Raw genomic sequence first — 22053 nt, 5'->3', positions numbered from 1 at the left:
AGGGGCCCTGAAAAATCACCATCTTGGTAGTATTGTCTAGTATCTAAAAATCATTAGAGGTGAACAAGAGTGAGCAATTATTGTCTTTTGTGAATTGGTGAACTAAAAGGAGATTGGTTTTAATAGAAGGGACGTGGGTAAGGTTACCTAGGTGAAAGATAGCGGTGGGGGTTTTAATGGTACCCGTGCCAGTGTGAGAAATATTAAGGGACTCACCGTTGCCAACAGTAATACCATTGGAGCCATGATATGGATTTGGAGCGCTAAGCTTGGATAGATCAGAAGTAACGTGCATGTTGGCCCCAGTATCCAACAGCCATTCAGAGGAAGGGCCGGCTTGAGATGCATAATTGTCACAGTTTTCACTATTGCGGCTTTCCTCATACCGAAACCAGCAACGAACAGCGGTGTGTCCTGTTTTCTGACAGATTTGACAAGTTGGACGATCCCGCTCGTAAGTGCCCTGCCCGCTGCTGGAAGATGACTGTCCGCCGCTGCCAAAGGAGTGCAGGCTGTTGTTGTTGTCGTGCTGCTGACCGTCGTACGGTGGACGACTGCCCTGCCGACCGCCGCACCCGCGGCCTCTGCTGTTTCATCCGTAGCCGCCGCGGCTCCCCTGTCGACCTCCACCACGCCCCTCGTGATTGTTCTGGCTTGCGGTGAGGGCAGTGGCTGACTCCATAACAGCGGCTTCTCGGAGAAGAAGTTTGCTCTCCAGATCCACGTTGATTTCTTCACTTTTTAGCCACGACGAGAGAGTAGACACGTCAACGGGCGTTGGACTGATGCGAATAGCCTGTTTAATGGAGGAGTAAGATGATGGGAGCCCCCGAACGACGCACATGATGATATCTTTTTTGGGAATGATTTCGTTCACGGAGTCGAGGGTTGTGATGATGGTGGAGACCTCGTCTAAATACTCCGACATAGTTTTCGTACCTTTGGTAATTGTGTGGAGACGATCACGCAATTGAAAAATATGAGAGTGGGAAATTGATGCATAGCATGTTGTGAGGGTCGTCCACAGGGCTGAAGCAGTTGTGCAGGATCGGACGTGTTTCTGAACCGTGGGAGAGATGACCGTAATCAAACATGATCGGATCTGGCCATCCACGGCTTTCCAGGCGGCATGGGCCGGATTGGTTTTTTCTGATTTGTCCGTGGCAGTGATGACTGCCGGCGGCGGTTCTGTGCTTCCATTGACGTATTTAAGAAGGTAATTGGCCTCAAGGGCTGTAAGAACGGTGATTTTCCATGTAGGGTAATATATGTCTGATAATTTTTTGGGAATCAGGGCATGAAGATACCTGAGAAGGAGTTTAACGCCAGAAGGAAGTGAATCGAGAGGATCCACCTCGGTTGTCATGGCTTCCGCCGCCCAAGAGAATAGAGGGAATGATCGGTGCACTAAAGAGAGAAAAAAACCTAGAGAAAAGAAGATCTAGGTTTTCTGTCTCTTGATACCATGAAGGAATATTGATTGTATTGAAGTATTAACCTAATAAGGGAATACATGGGAGATACATATAGGAGATATAGGAAGGAGTACTAATCCTAATAGGACTAGGATTAAGGAGTACTAATCCTAATAGGACTAGGATTAGTACACAGTAAATACTAATATTATTTTATACTATTTATTAATACTATCTGTTATTAGTATCCAATGGACCCGTCTTCCAAAAGATCTCCTTTTGCCTTCTAAATTTTCATCTCCGACTTTCAATGATTCAAGCTGTCTTGGCATTTCAAAAAACTTGTGTCATTGTTGTATATCAATTTCAAGTGCACAAAGAGTTCTTAGACCTGGCATAACTACAAAGTCAACAGTCAGTGCTTTTACAGATGAGCAGACACTAAAGACCAACCATCCAAGTGATTTTAGTTGACATATACTACTCGGAGGATCCATAAACTTTTTGCAACCACGCAAATTCAGAAGTCTTAGTCTGCACAAATTTCCTATTGATGGATGGATCTTTCTCAGACTTGAGCAACCATTTAGCAACAAAAACTCAAGACTTTGTAAACCATTGATGTTCGGAGTTATTTTGAGACTCTTGCAATCAGAAAGATCCAGCCTCTTCAAACTTTTACAACACTAGCAGCAAACCAAATATAGATTCAAGTAAGATTTCATTTCACTTAGTTGCAATAATAGTACACATGATTTTGTAGAATAGAGTAACAAACCTGCTGATCCAAACCAAAATCGTGGATATCACACTCCCGCATATCTATAACGACAAGATTCTTAGCTGGAAAATTTGATGGTATAAATTTTAAAGGACAATTTTTCCAAGGTAACCATTGGAGCTCCTTGGACAATAGCTCAAAATCTCCACTAATATGTAACTTATCAATTATTAGCACCCTATGATTTTTCATTTTCTTAAATCCCTTCGTCATCAAGTTCACTCCCTTTAATGTCCATCGATCTACCTTCAGCACTTGTACTTTTTCGGAGCCCCGTACTTCAATAAAAGGAATCATAAGACCATGTTAAGTCGTACAAATTAAGAGGAAAAAAATGTTTTATAAAAATTGGTGGAGAATTACTGACTTTATTTCCTCGTAAAACATACAGACTTCTAGAGGGATGACCAATCTACTCCATTTTCCTGGATTTCAGGGTGATTCCATGCGAACAATTTCTCTTCCCATGTCCCGCACTAGATCATGCATTACTAAGCGATGCCAAGCCCTATGGAGCAAGTGTTTTTGGACTAAAGTTGCAATTGCACTTTTAGAATGAAAACCACAAACATTTACTGTTTTGGTAACTTCATCCTCAAAGAAGCCATGGAAGGCGCATGCAATATCATGGAAAACACTTTGAGTATCATAATCAAGTCCGTCAAAGATTATCTTGAGTATCTTTTGAATATCACGATGAGGAATTGCTTTTCATTTAACGAGTTCATGTCTCCATTCTTCTACTGATCTTCCTCGCAAATGTGACCCCAATGTCACAAGAGCTGATGGTACACCTCCTGAATATTTGATTATTTCTTGTCACAACTCAACATATTCATGTGGTGGAAAAAACTTCTTAAAAGGCACGACAACTAAAGAGTTGCATAGCTTCATTGTTATTTAAGAGTTTGGCCTTGAATTTTTCTTTTTCTGTAAGCCCACATAGCAAATGATTGTCTCGGGTTGCGGCAATTATTAAATTACCCGAACCAAACTGACTCCTTTCTCTTATTAAGGATTCTACATGGCTTATATTGTCCACATTATCAAGAACAATCAGAACCTTCATTGACCCTAGTCTTGCTTTGATTAAATTAACGCTTCAGCAACACTACTAACTTTGAAATCCTTAGTTTTTAGGATTTGATCAAGAAGTTTTTCTTGTAACTTGACTAGACTATAAAATGTGCCAGCTTCTGATCTAACATTTGAAAGGAATAACTACTACCAAAGTATCGAAATATTTGGTTGTAGAAAGCTTAGCAAGAGTAGTTTTTCCAATTCCACCAATGCCATATATACCAATCATGCAAACTTCATCTTGACATAAACTTGGAATAACAATTCCATTAGATCTTTGATACTAGAATCAATTCCAACCGGTAACAAGCCACAACTAGAGGTGTCTGACTTACCTCTTGTAAGACTCGCTTTATAATACTTTCAATTAAATCTGATTCATGCCTACAAAGAGTTAGCAAAAATAAAAATAAATGAATTTAAATCACATGGTATAAACAAAGGTCAAATAAAAGATAAAATTAAATAGTTGAATCAACAATAGTACCTATAAACAACATTTCGGAAATCCCATCCAGATAAATGTCCAGCTTTAGTAAGTGCAGTTTTCTAATTCTGCGTTCTTTGTGCCCCAAATCGTCTAGTCAAAGATTCATTAAAATATCCAACAGGGTTGCGTACTTGAGAAGGATCAACACCATAGAATATAGGCAAAACAAGCTTCTTCAACATCTCTGTGCATTCATGAATCTTAACAAGTTCTTTAAGACACCAACTAGATGAAGCATATTTTTTCGAGAAAACAACAATGGAAACTCTAGATAGTTCAATTGCTTTTTCAAGTTTTGTTGAAATGACCTCGCCCTTCCCCACTTCCTCGTCATCTAAAAAGGTACTAATTCCAACTTGGCACAATCGCAATTTAAGATGACTGGTGAAGCTTTTTCGAGTATCTTCACCACTGAAACTTAGAAATACATCGTACCTCCATTGGAAAGAATTCGATGATTCTCCTTCAACAAATAGAGTATGCATAGATGATAATATAGTAAATTTCTTAATCCATTGAATTAAGCTAAGTTTTTTAAGATCATTATGCACCTATATCAAATATACACACCAACAGGCCATGATTTATTGTTCGACACTCAATGTTAGCTAGGTCAAGTCATATATTGAACAAAACGTAATGTATCCATGGATGAAAACGTTTGAAGAGACGCAAGAATTAAAAAATGTTGGATAAAGTCTTTTTTGCTAAGGTCAAACTATGAAATTGAGAAGTTCTCTTTGTTATTAATTTGATTCGGCTTATATGTTCTTCTTAAAATTTGATCCAACCCTAGCCATAGATTTGGACGGCAAAGTGTTGAAACTTGTGATCATTTTATTAATATATGCTATAACTAATACATCCCTCCCTTATCATGCCACCTAATGTCAATTCCATAAACAAAAGCCAAAAAAATCCAAGTTGCTTCTTCAATTGGACAGTTTCTATTTTCAACCAAATTTTATAATCAATCCTTGGAGATTAGTATATTACACAACGAATATTGTTTATCACAATTTTCATGTTGAAGCATTCTACTTGGCTATAAAATTTTACACACACACACACGCACGCACGCGCTCACACAACACACACAGGAAAAATAGGGAAAACACTTCAAACTCCACCTAAACTTGACAGCAAAACTTACTTTAATATTTTAACTATACAGACGTTTCATTATTTCACTCCTCAAAGCGCTTGAATTAATAAAAAAAACTGAAAGATAAAATCGTATCAATGGCATTTTTTTGTTGGCCAATATATAACTAATAATTTTTAAAGTTTTTTTTTCAACTTAAAGTTAAAAAAATGTGAAATTTCGAAGTAATGAAATTTGTGGATTCAAGTTTATTAAAAAAATATTTAATCTTTTTGTTCTCTCTTTGTTTTGTAGTCTCCCCCAGTTGTCTTCTTACCCCACGAAGCACTCCTTATACCTTCTTTTTCATATTAAAATTTTTTCTTGATCTTCATTCCTCACCTCACCCGCCTATTAATCACAAAATCCAACACACAATTTATATTATTGAATGCAAACTACTATGAATTTTAAGTAACCCATTATAAATTAGATTAATTGTGATGCAAAAAATATGGGTCTATCAACTTTCTTACACAATCTTCATTTTTCATTTAAGATGTTAACAAAAAATAACTTTCAAAAAATAGATTCTCCTAGGGCCAAATTTGTAGGAGAGAGACAGTTCGAAGAAGAAAAAGTAAGTATGCTATTTTTTTAAAAAAAAATATGATGAATGTTGAAGAAGAAAAAACCCATTGAAGGCTGAAAGTTCGAAAAAAAAAAGAAGAAGATAGTAAAGATTGAAAATGGTGAAAATCAAGAGAGAAGAAAGAGGAAAAGGGGGGAGGCGTAGAAGAGTAGGGTGGAAGAAAATGTGGCAAGTTGATTTTAAAATGCATTTTTAATTAATTGATTACTGTAATGAGTTTTAAGAAAATGTGTAAGAAAACAAGTGAATAAGCAAAAGAAAAGATTGAAAGTTAATGATGTGTGGTGCTTACATGACGTGGTGCTTACATCACTCTGATGTGGTGCTTATATGGATATGATATGGCAGGTGAGAGTGGTATTCTACTCTCAGGTTGAATTTAACACACTTCAAAGATGTTAAGCGAGGATGGGGGTACTTAAACACCCGTATATTGTAAGTGCTAAAGTAAGTTTTGCTACCAACTTCAGGGTTTTTTTATGTATTTTTTCTCAAGTATATTATATGGATATCTAATTGTCATGCATACACTTAAGCACCAAGTATATTATATGGATGGCTAGTTTACAACGCATAGTATGTTGTATGTAATCCATCTTACACAAGATGTATATTGTGTGGACATTAATGTTACAACATAAAGTATATTTATGTGGACATCTATTTTACAACACTCCTTCTTGATATCCATAAGAAAAATTTTATTGAAAGACAAAGTATATTAATACCTATTTTTGTTTCCTCATTAAAATCCTTTGTCAAGAAAAGCTAGTCAGATAAAATCTTGGTTAAGAGAAAAAGAGTGCAACACATATTTACTTTCTCTAAGAAAGACATCACTTAACATCTTGAAAATGATATATTTTAATCTTGTATCTCAGCTTCTGAAAGGTTAAGTTGACAATGTCCTGGTGAATATATGCTAAAGTATCACTTGAACTAACTTGTTGAGCATTAATTTCATCCTTCTTTTGAAAAACACGAGTAAGAGAAAGAAATTTGATAAAATATGTTTTATTTTGTCTCCTTTTATGTGTCTTCCTCCTAATTGAGTTATACATGAAAATTGTCTTCATATATTATTGTTGGAATATCTCTTTTCAAAGGAAGTTCACATATTAATTTGGTGTATTAAGCTATTGATCTCAACCAAATATATTTCAATTCTTGACTTACCACGTAGACAAATTGTTCGTTTGATTTGTTAGTAGCAACAACCACACATTGACGGAAACTTTCAATAAAATTAGTTTTCTAATGTGATATGACAGTGTTTCCACATGATAGCATAAGCTTCCTTGAGATCAAACTTCATATAAACCAATTAATTTCCTATCATTTCATAATCAATAAATCTTGACACGATTGATCAAAATAAACAATTTCCACTGATACGTAATTAACTCTAATAAAGAGTGATGTTATATTGTATATGCACATTAATAAAATTATCATACTATGAATAATACTAGTAGGACACATAAGTGCACTAATTTTTCTATGATATGGTTCTTCCTAACCATTTAAATGACATAGAAATTGATCTTTATGGTAGGCGACTAAACAACCATTGAGGTACTATTCAATTAATTCGCTTTAAAACCTTTTAAATCCTTCAAGAATTTTTATATAATAGTGTTATTATCTAGCAAGCCATGATAATCATTATTATATGCATTCAAATTTTCATTATATGTATTCAAATTTTCCTTAAATTGTCAGACTACAAAAAAATTCATTGCATCCAACGTAAGAGAACACCTCTCCATACAATAATGAAAAGACTTATATGAGAATCTAGTATGCTCTAACGCACAAACCGTACTTTATATCTTATGGATTTACTTGTCAAACAATAACTTATTCATACACCGACTAACATTATATCTTTGTATATGGATATGAGTCCACATCACCTTTTACAAGGGAAAAAATATACTTAAAGTTCAAGAGCCCAGCAATGATTTTCGAGTGCATGTCATGTCCAGGGTCTAGGCTCGGAGCTTTAAAATCTTGGTATCAGAGCACAAAATATAAGAGTCCTAGTGTCTATGAAGTTGTGTCTAATAGAGTCCTTCTTATTGGTGTGAAGCGTGGCACATATATAATGTAGAAGCTACGACATATAGAAAATTTTCACTTTCTTCTTACTCCCATTCGTTGAGTAGAGTTAAACCATATGAAATTTCTTCTATCATATGTATGTTTATCTTTTCAAATAATGATTCTACAAGGATATGTTTGAGGACATCCTGATACAAGATATTCTAATCCTAAATCTCAAGAAGCTCATAATGTACCAGAAGTGCAACCCCCTTAGGGACATGTCACTAAAGTTGAGTTAAAGAATGCTATTCAGATGCTTACTTAGGTTGTGAAAAATAGGTTGGTAAAAAAAGGAGTGGATCATCAGGATGTGTCTGATACATCTAGAATATGCGAGCTTTTTGAGGATGAATCCCTGAGAATTCACAAGTTCATACATCAATTGAAGATCAGAAGAACTTTGTGGAAGATATTCAGAAAGTGTTTGAGGTCATGTGTGTTGCTGATATAGAGTGTGTGGATTTAGCCTCATATCATTTCAAAAGGGTTTCAAGGATATGGTACGATCAGTGGAAGAAAAGCATGACAGAGAGAGCACCACTTTAAAGTTGGGATGTATTTGAGAATCTTTTTTAGGGAGTTCTTTTCCCCGAGAGATAAGGGAAGATAAGGTGAGGGAGTTCTTAAATCTGAAATAGGAAGTTATTACTACGCAGGAGTATGACCTCAAGTCTACTCAACTATTCCTGTATTCTCTTGAAATGGTGGGGGATATAAGGAGCAGGATGATTTTGTTCATATTGGGGCCATCCCGCTTATCGAGTAAGGAAGGTAAGACTTTTTTCAATTTTGGGATTTATTTAGAATCGGAACAAACACAGTACAAGATAAACAACCCTTATTTGCCCTTCCGTAATCCACATAACACAAATAAAGTGAAACTTGTTTCCTTTCTTGAGGGTTTTCTGATTAGCAACTTTTCTTCTTTTCTACAACACTTCTTGAGATAATGATTTCCTTATTTAACTCACATCTAGTGCTTGTTTTAATCTTCATCGTCAATAATTTTCCTCATTTTTGTTTCTCATTTTTGAATCAACAGTCAAATTTTCTTCCATACATATCTTCTTCTTTGTTTCAGATGAGCTCTTTGGTGGACCTTTATGTTTTACTGATGGTTTACATTCATTCTTCGTTGGGGAGAATCTTTTTCATCCTCTCGATATCTCTTTGTTTAAACCTTTCTTTTGATCTTCTGTGCTTGCAAATGTAGCAGGTATGAAGATATTGGGATGCTAACTTATTTATTATATCCAAAAGGTCTAGTGTTGTCTTCTCAAACTACACCAAAAATTGTGAAGAACTCTTAATGTGATTTGTAATTTCTAATGTGTAACTAATTTTAAAGCGTCTTCAACTTAATTCAACATTAATATTGTTTACTCCGATAAAATATAATTTATATTAAATTAAAAAATTTAAAACATAAAATTTTATATCAAATGAGAATTTTATAAAGTGATTATTTGGAAAAAAGAAAGAAAAAATTATATTATAAAATAAGAAAACAAGAATGAAATAGAAATAATAATATAATACTGAGGAGAGATAAGAAAATTCCTTTTTAGAGAATAAAAAAGAAAATTTAGATAATAGTTGGTTGTCTCAAAAAAAAACTCTATATTTGGAATGTCTTAGACCTCTAAACATGTATCATTTTCACATGGATATTCTAACATAATATTGACATTTGTTATTCTTAAAAGGCTTAAGTCATTGAAATCCCCTTAAAGTTGTCATCATAATTTACTTAAACACATTAACTAAGGTTGATATCGATTGAACACCTTGACTATTCTATATTTGAACCATGTTGACACTTTGTGCAGATGTGGCACAAAAAGTGTAATCCACACCTTGGTAGGCATGTGAATCATTCAATCAATAAATTTTCGTTTTTTCTTTTTCGTTTCTCATTATTTTTAAAAAAACAACAATCTTCCTTTCCACTCTATCTTTCAGAATTGTAGACCTGCTGCAACCAATTATTCATAACAACAAAATCTATCGCCTAACATTTTTTATATATTTACTTCTTCTAAGCTTATGCTTATATTTGAAAAGAATATCAACGTTAAAAGCAATTAAAAAAATCCAAACATCATTTTGTTCCTCACAATCAAAGCCTTTACATGTTAGTTTCATCATATATTTACTCCTGGTAACAACAATTTCCAACTGAAGGAGATGAATCCTAGTTTTGTTGTACACAAGATTACGTCTTCATTTTTTTTAAATTTCCTGTAATTGTATTAATTTTTCAAATATAGAACTACATAATTTGCCTTTTGTCGGGATAAATGGAGACCACCATTCACTTTTTCTTTTTCAGAAAAATTGGAGACCATCATTCATGTCTATTTTGCCGGAACGAACGGAGTTCACTCTTCTAATTTTCTTTATCGAAAAAAATGGAGAACATAATCTATGTTTTTTTCTGGAAAGATGGAGATCATAATCTAAAGGTTTTTTGTCGGAAAAAATGGAGATTACGATCCATGTTTTTTTGCCGGAATATATGAAGACCACCACACTGCCCCTGATCCACACCCCTTTTTTCTTCACAACGAAGCAGAAACAAAAAGCAAATTTGAAATCAAAATTAAATGAGGATGAACTGATTTTATTTCATTTTTAGAATAGAAAAAACACTATCAATTTGACATTGGAGTGGTGTCGGGTGCAAGGGATGGAGTGAGGGTGGTAAAATTAATTTTTCTAATTTTTTTTGTTGAAATTATTTTCATTTTAGATTTTGATTTTTTTATCCTCAAAATCATTTATATAATTATTGTAAATGTAAATGTCACATGTCTTCATTTGATTCGTTTCAGTTGCATGTCTATTACACGCACCTCCTCTTTTGAACAGGACTTAGAAAAATGTTGGATAGATATTTTTTTTTAAGGTTGAAGTATCTAATAGAAAAAGAAACATGGTGAGGTGTGTACGCCAATTTCGCATTTAACTTTAAGGGTTCGTGAATGATTTACACATAATACTCCCCCCTCCCCCATCCCCCTCCCCCCCCCCCCCCAGAACCTTGTCGGCTAACTTACTTTAGCATTTAAGGATTGACGTGAATCAAATACAATCCTAAGAGATGTAGCGAGTGAAGCTGAATTCAGGGATTTTATGTGTTTTCTCTTAAAATAACTAAGTTCATAGCGAATTTTATGTGTTTTCTCGTAAAATAACCAAGTTCATGGAAGATTTTATGTGTTTTCTCTCAAAATAACCAAAATTATTAATCATGACCTCAAATTCATGACCGTTATTTTTCAAGACGGATCATTTAAAATTTTTGAGGTTTCATCCACCAAAAGATAATTAAAAGTTACCTCCCTTGAATTTTAAAATAATCTTTAAATTAATAAATTAAATAGAACATTATTTTTACAAAATATTACTATTTGATTACTCTTACTAGGGGTGTATAAGTCAAACCAAACCGACGAACCAAATCAAACTGGAAAAAAATGATTTCTGATTTGGTGTGGTTGGTTTGGCAGTTGAAAAAAAATCGACCACTCTTGATTTGGTTTGATATTAAAAGAAAAAAAAAAGTAAACCAAACTCAAATCAAACCGACATAGTGTGTGTGTCTATCTATCTATCTATCTATATATATATATATATATATATATATAGAATTTTTGTGATAAGCTAAAATCAAAAAATGTTTAATGAATAGAAATTTTCAAAAAGATGATAAAATTCACATGAGTACAAAATATTTTTTAAAAAAAATATCGACGTTTATTATGTTAGACTAATAAGATTAAAGGCTAGAGACAAATGAAATACACGCGCGCGCGCACGCACGCACACACAATATAGTGTGTGTGTGTGTGTGTGTATTTCATTTGTCTCTAGCCTTTAATATTATTAGTCTAACATAATAAACGTCGATATTTTTTTAAAAAAATATTTTGTACTCATGTGAATTTTATCATCTTTTTGAAAATTTCTATTCATTAAACATTTTTTGATTTTAGCTTATCACAAAAGTAAGTAAAAATATATTTGATCTCTTTTTCAAATACTGTTTAGTTGTAAAAAATGAAATTGATAAAACAAAAAATGAAAGAATCGATTAAAGTCGAAACAAAAAAAACCAACTTTAAGTGGTTTGATATGGTTTTTAGATTTAATAAATCGACATAATTGGTTTAAATTTCTTTTAATGAAAAACCAAACTAAACCGACCTATGTACACACCCTAACTCCGACAATATTAGTTTTAAAAGTGTTAGTACTATCTATTGAAGGTGTTAGGACCGAAAATAAGCAGGTGTAGATGCGGAAGCTAGCAAAGTAAACCTCAAAAGACCACGAGTAAGAAGACAACGAGAAATATATCAAAAAGACACAGAGATTTAACGTGGTTCAGTCAATCGACCTACGTCCACAAAGGAGATGAGCAATCCACTATAAATATGAGAGTACAAAATACAGAGGGAAACAACCTCAACCAAATTCACTCAGAATACATAGGAGGTTCACACAAGTGATAACGTATCAAGCTTGTGACCCACAATTTCTCCCCCTAACCAAAACTCTGAAAGTCATTAAGACTACATTGTAAATGTTGATTAAGTTAGAAGGAACATTCCTCTATTCCTCTATTTATAGAGTCCTAAACATTTTCCTACCAGAAAAAGGATTAGTTAATCCAAAACCTTTTCCTAAAAGGATAATCTATTTATGGTAAGAAATTTAGGGCAAATAAAACCCAACAAACCTCCCCCTTGGCCTGAATTTCTGAGAAAATAAATTTGTCCACCTTTTTGACTTAATCTTCAACAACTTGCTTCTCCTCTCCATAATCTCCTTTGCAAAATTTATGTATCAACACAGAGAACCTCTCTGAAACAATCCTCCAACAAAAATCTTCATTACTGTCAAAAAAGTTGCGACTAGAACTACACCCCCAAGATGAATACCTCTTTCTAATCTGGTTCAATCATCAATTATCGAACCACTAAATCTGACTCCATCATTGAATCTGGCTCTGATACAACTTGTTAGGACCGAAAATAAATAGGTGTAAATGCGAAAGCTAGCAAAGCAAACCTTAAAAGACTACGGGCAAGAAGACAACGAGAAATATACCAAAAAATACAAAGATTTAACGAGGTTCGGTCAATCGACCTACGTCCACAAAGGAGATGAGCAATCGACTATAAATATGAGAGTACAAAATACAGAGGAAACAACCTCAACCAAATTCACTCAGAATACATGGGAGGTTCACACAAGTGATAACATATCAAGCTTGTGACCCACAATTTCTCCCCCTAACCAAAACTCTCAAAGTCATTAAGACTACATTGTGAATGCTGATTAAGTTAGAAGGAACATTCCTGTATTTATAGATTCCTAAACCTTTTCGTACCAGAAAAAGGATTAGTCAATCCAAAACCTTTTCCTAAAAGGAAAACCTATTTATGGTAAGAAATTTAGGGCAAATAAAACCCAACAAAAGCATTCCTAACAACACAAAGGATCCTTGATTATAGCCTATAAATATTTTCTCGAGTAGTTTAAATTAAGATCCTTATCACTCATTCAATTTGATTTGGCACTTCCATATTCAGACTTATCATTTTTTCACCTTTCCAAGGCTACTTTTTGTGCACACCTTTTTCGATTATTTTTGGGCATGACTAACTGATACAAAAATGAAAGTAGAAAATGCCCCTAAATGTGCCCAAAATTTGGACAACGAACTCATTTTTCTCCTCATATTCGAAATGATTTATATTAATTCGCTGTCCTCGCAGAGCTGTTTATAAAAAAAATCAAATACATTACTTAAGCAATTATCAGATCGATCTTTGAATGACATGATCTTTTTATGGTTGACACCTCTTGGAAACCAAACCGGAAAGAGAATTGATGAATGTTCGTCCACTGACAGCTCTTGACCGGTATTAGATAGATACCAAAAAGAATGACTTGCAATCAAAGGATTTCTCCCCAAAAAAGAGAAGAATTTCTGCTTTCTTTTTGCTCCGCTTGTGCGTGGCACTCCTTGCTCGCGGAGCGGCATACCGAAAAAAAGAAAAGCTGAGAAGAAATTGGTTGGGCTTTTACTTTGTTGTAAATAATAATTAGTAAAGCCCAAGCCTAAGGATTGGTAGTGTAATGTGCGGGTTCCTTTGCTCTCAAGCCTTGCTTTCAGGTGAAGTTTCAGTCTAGAGATAAGGAGTTAGGAACATTGCCTACTAATATGCAAATTCGTCTTATGCTATTGCTATGGTGGTATACTCCATGGTCTGGCAACAATGGTAAGCGTAAGGCCTTGTTGACTTTACGAAAGTAGACTAGGTATTTTACGGAAGAGAAAGTGGAACTCACTACTCGATCCATATTAGAATCCGGATTTGTTTACTCAACTGACTAAGCGGACTAGGAAGGGGTGACCTTGGTTAGACTGATAGCAAGGTCTAGCTTAGATCATCCTCCGATGTAAGCTAATCAAATCACTCGATTTTGGAAGCTATTGAGATAGAGGCAGATGGAAGGACCAGAATTAGCTTAAATGTCTGAACTTGAATGTGTTAAGCATTAGTTGACTTTAGTTCCTACTGGCTTGGGTCTTTCTTCTCGAATTGTTCTCTCAAGCAAGTTCTTGCTTCACTAGTAATGATAGATGATCAACAAGTCAGGCAAGGATTTCCCGCGTAAGGCACTAATATACCGCTTACGTGAGTCATAGTTCCGTCTCTCAAATTCTTAGTAAACTCTTAGTAAGAGTACAAAACGCGATCATAATAAAGAAGCCTAGACCTAACAATAGAGGTAAACTTAATGTCTTGCAAAAGACTAGGTTATTACTGAACGATCCTTGTTTAATTACTAAGAAACTTTAGGGTGGATTTGTTTTTCTCCTAATGGTTGAACCTGATGATAGTATAGATGCAGTCAAAGCGCACATTCAAGAGGAAAAAGAAATCCATTTTAAAAAGAGAAAAGCTATTGAATGAAGATGGGGGAGTAATGTGAGACTAAAAGAATCTTATATTTGCTAGAATCAAAAAAAGATCTACTTTAATCCTTCTATATGCATCAATAACACAAATCACTGTAATAATGCCAAGTAGTCAGTAGGCTAAAGTTAATTATGGAGAGTGATGACACAATTGCAGATATTAAGGTTGATATTCAAGAAAATTAGGTTATTCAATTTCATAAATAGAGGATAACTTATAATGAACGATAACTCAATGATAATAAGTCTCTCGTGGATTATGGAATTCAGTATAAAAATTTGTTGTAATTGAGTTTGTTGAATATTAGCTAGCTAGTGTAAAGGATATCATGTTTTCTTTTGAAGTTGCATAATCTATATGTAAATTTGGTTGTTGTTTTCTTTGGTTTATTATAACAGTACTATATATGATCCATTAAGATTGATGTTATTTTCCCTTTTCCTTCTATTATTTTAAGCTCAACTTTGATTGGATCACTTAACAAATACTTCTTCTATTCCTAATTATTTGTAATTTTTAGTGAAGGTGAGTAGCAACAATCAAACCCAAAAACGAAAGAAGCAAAAGAAAAGCAATAAGCAGCATGGATGAAAAGAAATTAATGACCGTGAAATAAAGAGGTCTGCGACGCAAGAAAGACACTTCGTGATGAGCCCCGTATAATTGTTATAGTATTAAAGAGCGTATTGACTTGCTAAGGTATTTATTAAAATCTAATTGTGGTACAACTCGTGTGGTTATTTCTTAATTATTTATTGTTGGATCACCTTTTATAAAGGAAAACACACACCACACATCTATTAAAGGATTAATATTAAACTTTTAGGTCTACTTTTTTTATATTACTACTTATAATATTTTAATTACATGTATTAACAGATTAGTTTAAAATTAATAAATAAATTAATTATATATCATTAACTAATGTATATTATATAATGTTATGTAATTAATAGGTTATAAAAAAATAATATTAATGAGAGAGAATGGATTTGTAATTATCTATTACATCTTTTTATTTAAAATTAACTTATTACATGTCAATCCACATTCTCACGGTACTCTCAAAATATCTTTTTCATAAATATAGTAATTTATAATTGACAAGATAAATATTTATTGATATTCTCCTAATTATTTGATTTTATTTTGAATATATTATTATTCTCAATATAATTATTGATTACTATTCAAAAACTATTTGTTTATTAATGACTATTGGGGCCTTTAAGTTTTTTTTTAAAATAATTTTATTACCGTATATTGTAACATGTAATTTCTCTTTTTAATCCATCTTTTTTTTGTAATGACTCGTTAGGTCATTTTGAGAACTAGTTATGTTTCTTTCATAAAGGACCCTTTTCGTAAATTTAGTTGGAATTTAGAATTACTCGTTCAACTATGATTATTTAATTAGTGGATAAGTTTTTAAATTTTAATTTAATAATTAGTTAATGAGTCGATCCATAAGTTATTTAGTACCTATACTACTTGACTCATGTAATGAATTAAGTTGATAGGGTTTAATATAATGTTAGTTATTGTATAAGCCTATTTCGACTCAAATTCTCAAACAAGGACGACGACAATGACTTTTGCGATTGTCAGAGTATTGACCAATATGCATCAGGTAAACTACACTCTTCTTGTATTGTATTATGTGTAGAATTTATATCATTGATATTAAATTAAGTCGGTTAGAAATTGGATAAGAATTGAAAAGTTTGGAATCGACTTTTCCCTGAATATGCCTTGTTATTTCTCAAATTTTTTAAGAAAATTTGACCACGTGTGAGACGTCATTATTCAAAGGAAAAAATATGTTTACTTTTTGAAGGACAATGTAATTGCTATTGATTTTTCCTATATAAGTTAGTGGGGTGTTATTAATGATTTTCTATTTCAAATTTGGGGTAAAGGTATATGGGATTGGTGATCAAGAAATTTGATTAATAATGATAGTGGGGAGGTGTTTGGATAATTAACCACGGAAGATATATTGTTCCAATAACTAGTATCTAAATCTTTAATATTCCATAACTAAATTTGTAATGAAGATAGAAATTATTTTGTAGTTTGTTAATTAGGCAAAACAAAGGTGGGAATGATGATGTTGTACATGTTTGGAAGAAGATTTTTTTAGCTTTGCAACAAAAGAAAAAATATTATTATTATTATTATTATTATTATTATTATTATTATTATAAGAGTTTAATATACTGTTTCTCCTTTCCTTTTCAAATGAGTCTTGTTTTGAGAAATTTAAGGCAAGTATAGGAGGGTAAATGAATAGGCATACATGGCAGGAAAAAGATCAGTTCTTCCACTTTCGTGTTACTGTTCCTAAGTTAGTCTGGGGTGAATTCATATTTTTGGTTATTATATTATGATTCAAGTTTTGATATATTGGTTCATGTAATTAAGTGTTAGGTGTATGATATTATGTGAATACCCTAGTTTATGTCATTGGAAAGAAGTTGGGACTTAAGCTTAGACTTGAAATTTAGGAACTTGATTTTAAATTTGAGTAAATTTTTGGGTCTAGGATAGACCTATAGTAATATGAATGTTGTTAGCTACGAAATTTTATTATGATTATTAATGTGAATAGATTGCTTTGAGTTGGAAGTACAACGAAAAGGAAAGGCTCAAGTCTCAGAGTGATTGTTCGATTATTTGAGGCAAGTGAATTTCTAAACTCTTGCTAAGTGTATGGAATGCATGTATTTACTTGTGGTATGTGTTTGGGAGTAATGGGATTTGGAAGGGTTGACTTGTCCACCTTAATTAATTTTAATGATAAAAAGGGTTAATAAAAGACACTGTGATTAATTGTTTGTATGTGATGTGTTGAGAATGGTACGAGCATCGGTATTATAATGGGAAGATTTATTATTATAGAATGCAGATTGTAATCCCAGAATGTCAAAGCATATGGACATTAACTGACATATTATTGATTTGGTTTATTATGTGTGATTGTGTTCTTTACTGAACCCGTATAATTGTGATAATTAAAGTGATTATATGTCATAGCGACATTTGATTTATTGAGATGTTGCATAATCACCTTTCTTTGATATCATATGTGCACATGCATTGGCATGAGATTGGTATGAGTAAAGGTCTAACAAGTGGAGATCATCCGTGTTGATATCTTGTTATGATTATTTGGACACGTGGATATCGTCTATGTGATAGAAAAGTTACGATTATAATTTGGGCACGTGGAGATCGTCTATGAGGAATTTGTTTGATTTGTGATAGTGCGTTGAGATCGTCGGCACAGAAACGTGGAGATCGTTCGTGTCGATATATGGACCTTGCAAGTCCTGTTTGGGTCATGATCTCTCGATGTATTTTGGAGGAGTATCATGTATATACAGTTGAGAGAGTATTTGGTATTTGGAGGTATATCATTTCATGGTGTCATACTGCATTGCATCACATGACATCCTTCATCCTTTATGATTAAGTATTTTATTGATGATTGGAAAGTATTTGATATTTGGTTACCTCTATTTGATGAACTTAATCTTGTGTTTCGCTGATATTGTGAGTGCCTTTTTGTGGAATGTGTAATTGATGAATATTAAGCTTGTTGCTGATATATAGGCTTTTGAATGGTGAACTGTTAGGTTGGGTTGGTTTTATGCAGATTGTAGTTGTGGAGGTTTGGTTGGGGTGTACGGAGTACCCGTATTTTATCCCCTTAGCTTGTGTTTAGAGGTTTACTTTCTAAGCACCGTGTGGTTTGGTACTCACCAATTGCTTCTACAATTTTTTTTGTAGGTTATTAGCATGGACCTTTGTGATATTTTCTCTTCTTATTGTCTAAGCTTTCATATGGAGATTTGTGAAGTAGTTGCATGTCATTTCGGCAAACCTCCTTACTCCTATTTATGATCTTTTCCTACTCTAGGAACAATGTCAAATGAGACTTGTATCTTTCTTTTGATTCATTGGTGATACTTTAGAGGCTTGTATACGTGACAACCAGATTTTGAGGGTACTTTTGAGTAACTTAAGAAATTTCTACATTTTATTGCAATTGTCGAGTTTTAGGCTGACTTGTCTTGGTGGGATAAGAAGAGTGTCATCACGTCCATTTTTGGATTGTGACAATATTGTATTAGAGCCCAAGGTTCGTAGGTCGCACGTGTGTACAAGTCCAGTCTATGTAGAGTCTCAAGGATAGGTACAGAGACGTCTATACTTATCTTCGAGAGGCTATAATGACTTTAGGAAAAATCTTCACTTTTTGAATCTCTATCGTACGTCCTTGGTCCGATTTTGTTCTTAATGTTCCATTCCACTCTATCGATATTTTGATATTATTTGATTACTCTTTGTGGTTCCTGACTTGACTAGTTGATGTCCTGTATGGTTTTAATCTTAAATCTGATATTAAGACGAAAGTAATGTACTTATGGAAAAGATGTGTGGTTAAATTTAGAATGTTCAACACTTTGAGAGGGTTTTCTAAGGTTAGTTACCTTAGTGAAAGGAGTAGTACATGTGTGGTTCGATAATTGAATGTGAAATGATTAAAAGGACGGCTAGATAATGGGCATGTAACTTTGGAAACTACAACTATTAAAGTTATCATAACATGAATGGATTGCTTAGGAAATGATGATAATAATGATGCTCCAATTAAGGTTAGAATTTCTACTACAATAGTATTAATGCTTACTTGGTTAAAGTTTTGGAGTGTGTTACTTTTTATGTTGACCTAACCTACGAAAGAACACATATAATTTGGGCTAGATACGAAACTAATTTGGTAATATTTTACAATTATTTGATGGGTAGAAGTTTGTGACCTATTTGGATATGATCTTATTAGTAGGTAAGATGTGTTCTAGTGGTGGATCTAATGAACTTTCATGATGTGATACTAGTGGTATATGAAAATGGATACATTGATTGTTAAGCGTGAATACAGACTACTTAAGAAATTATTAATTGTACTACATGATCGCATAATGAGATTTGATATTGCAAACATACTTAATTTGAGTAAACAACTAGCTTGTTACTACGGACAAATGAGTTAAGCATTGTTTGTAAGGGGAATCTTGGTGGTGGATCTTTGGTATAGTATAAATATATTTAGGTTGTGAAGTGTATTTCGAATGTTTTAAATGAGGATTGGTGATTTCATTGTAAGGTCCAAGAAAGTGGATCAATATATGAATGACATGCTTAAAGTCCTAAAGAGTATATTTGTGTGAAAATAATTAAGAGTTTAGTAAGGAAGTGCGGATAAAAGTAGGTTAGTTCTTTGGATTGGATTTGGGTAACTGGGTTTAAAGTGTTATATTGATAAAATAGTTGACTTCGTGGTGATAACAAGAGCTAACTAAGCATGATGGTAATAGGAGTTTGTTATGGATTGTGATTGAGACAAAGTCATATAATAAGAATTGAGGGTTAAACGAGTGTGAATGGTAATAACGTCGTTTTCCACTATTTAATGAGTAATGTGGTTGTATGAAAAGTTGTAGGATGTGTTGAAAAATCCTCTTGAATAGAATTGAAAAGAGATAGAGTCATAAATGGAAAAGAATTAGTGGATGTATTTTAGTCATTGGAAAGATGCAATTGAGAAAAGCGATATTTACTATAATTATAAAAGACAAAGATATATCTTTAGAGTGTTGAGAATTTAGTTCAAGGACACGTGATTTAATCTGTTTCACTTTGGTTATGGTATTAGTGTCACATGTTCATCAAATTGATCAAAAAAATATTAGGTAAGAATTGAGAAAGAAACATACACAGTTCGACTCGAGTGTGGTGATAAGTTCTTTTATAATTTTGAGTTTGGTAACGGGTACCATTGAATTTTTAAGAAAGTGTGTGGAAAGGTCGATGGATAGGCAATCAATAATAAGCTAAGATGTGCAAATATGTAAATATTTTCAATATATGAATTAATGTCAATAGATAAAAGGATTGGGTTACATAGTTGAATTCAAAATTCAAGTTTTTCATTGTGAGTTTAGATTTGTGGTAGTGTGTTTTTTCAAGGTATGTATTAATAAGGGGTAAGAAATGATTGACCACATAGAGTATGAAACATTTGGAAATAATGAAACATTTGGAAAGACTTAAAAATAATTGAGTAGTAAATTTGATTACTTTTTATTGTTATACCTAAATGAGATTCCACAGAATGTTTTGATTTCTAGGATAAGAATAAAAATATCATGGGTTTTAGTCAAAGAATAAGATTGATAAGCAAGTCAGTGAAAGAAAAAAGAGGTTGATGTATCGAAGAGTTTAAGGTATTTGAAATTTGCATCAGCGGAATAATTTAAGAAAGTGAAGAAATAAGACATCTCAATAGACCATCCGTTCGAAGTGGAAGGTTGTTTGAATTTTTTTCTTGTGTTTAGGTATGACTATGATATATAAATAGGTACGGTACGAAATTACTAGAGGTTTAACAATTATTTTTTACGAGGATTGAGTTTTCTTCAAGTAATAAACATTGGCGTGTGGAAGATGTTACATTTTTATGTTCGTTTGGGGTTGTTCAAATTGTGGTAGATGACTTATGGGGACACTGCAATATGAAATGAATGTTTTGAGGGTATTGAAACTTCTTCGTTGATCAAACTATATAGACTGTGTTAGTGTTACATAGACATTTGATGGTGAATAGAGGTTATGAGCTTATAGTATACGAAATTATTGGTATGACCAAGGATTTCTTTAAATTTTTACATTGGGTACATGATTGTCATGAATATAAGTCGATATTTGGTATATGAAAGATTACGTGAAATTAAAATTGAGTGTGAATCGATGATTATACTTCGATGGAAAAGTATTTTAGATTTAAAATTAGTGTTATCTGTCTTTTGTGTGATTCATATCTGCCATGTAAGAGATGAAGCCATCGTTCAAAAATAATAATAAAAAAATTAGAAAAGATGATATGTTTGCTAAGAAAACTTTGATACTGGTGATGGTTTGAGAAAAAGATTAAGTGTCTAGTGTGGTTAGAATGTTTGATAGTATTAAAAATGGTGGCTTTATCACAGTATTGTGAGAGTATGTGGGATTTGATTAATCAAGTATGTGTAAGATTGTAATGGGGATAAGACTGGTTCATTTTAAGTATCTAAAAATTGAGTGATGTAGTTAGATGAATGGAAATATTTGACACGGGCATTTTGAAAGAAGTGTGTAGTGTTCTTCAATCTTGGTTCTATATATTCTTATATGACCACCTTCTTCGTATTGGACACTATTTGGAGTATGATTACCTACTTATATTATGCCTGTTTTCACATCTATAGGTGAATTCTTAGTTGTGGATCGAATGTACCGATCCTCTTATGTCCCTTGATATGATGAGATCCTTGGGCAGAATTGATTACTTCTGTTATGATAGGTTTGATTTTGTTTGGAAGTTGAAGTATATAAGAAATTT

At 33.1% G+C, this 22053-nt stretch overlaps 1 protein-coding gene across 1 annotated transcript; it reads right to left on the bottom strand.

Annotated features, from left to right (window-relative positions):
* Nucleotides 1–3825: 3825 nt before the first annotated feature.
* LOC138348015 (toll/interleukin-1 receptor-like protein) lies at nt 3826–4251 on the bottom strand. The gene has a single exon (XM_069296618.1). The coding sequence runs from the start codon at nt 4249–4251 to the stop codon at nt 3826–3828; it is 426 nt and encodes a 141-aa protein (XP_069152719.1).
* Nucleotides 4252–22053: the final 17802 nt, after the last annotated feature.

The sequence above is a fragment of the Solanum lycopersicum genome, chromosome 4, assembly GCF_036512215.1.
Source record: "Solanum lycopersicum chromosome 4, SLM_r2.1".
NCBI lineage: Eukaryota > Viridiplantae > Streptophyta > Magnoliopsida > Solanales > Solanaceae > Solanum > Solanum lycopersicum.
This window is presented reverse-complemented; position numbering and strand designations above follow the sequence as displayed.

Coding starts and splice junctions, on each gene's coding strand:
- LOC138348015 (XM_069296618.1), bottom strand. CDS start 4,251: ATGCATACTCTATTTGTTGAAGGAGAATCATCGAATTCTTTCCAATGG.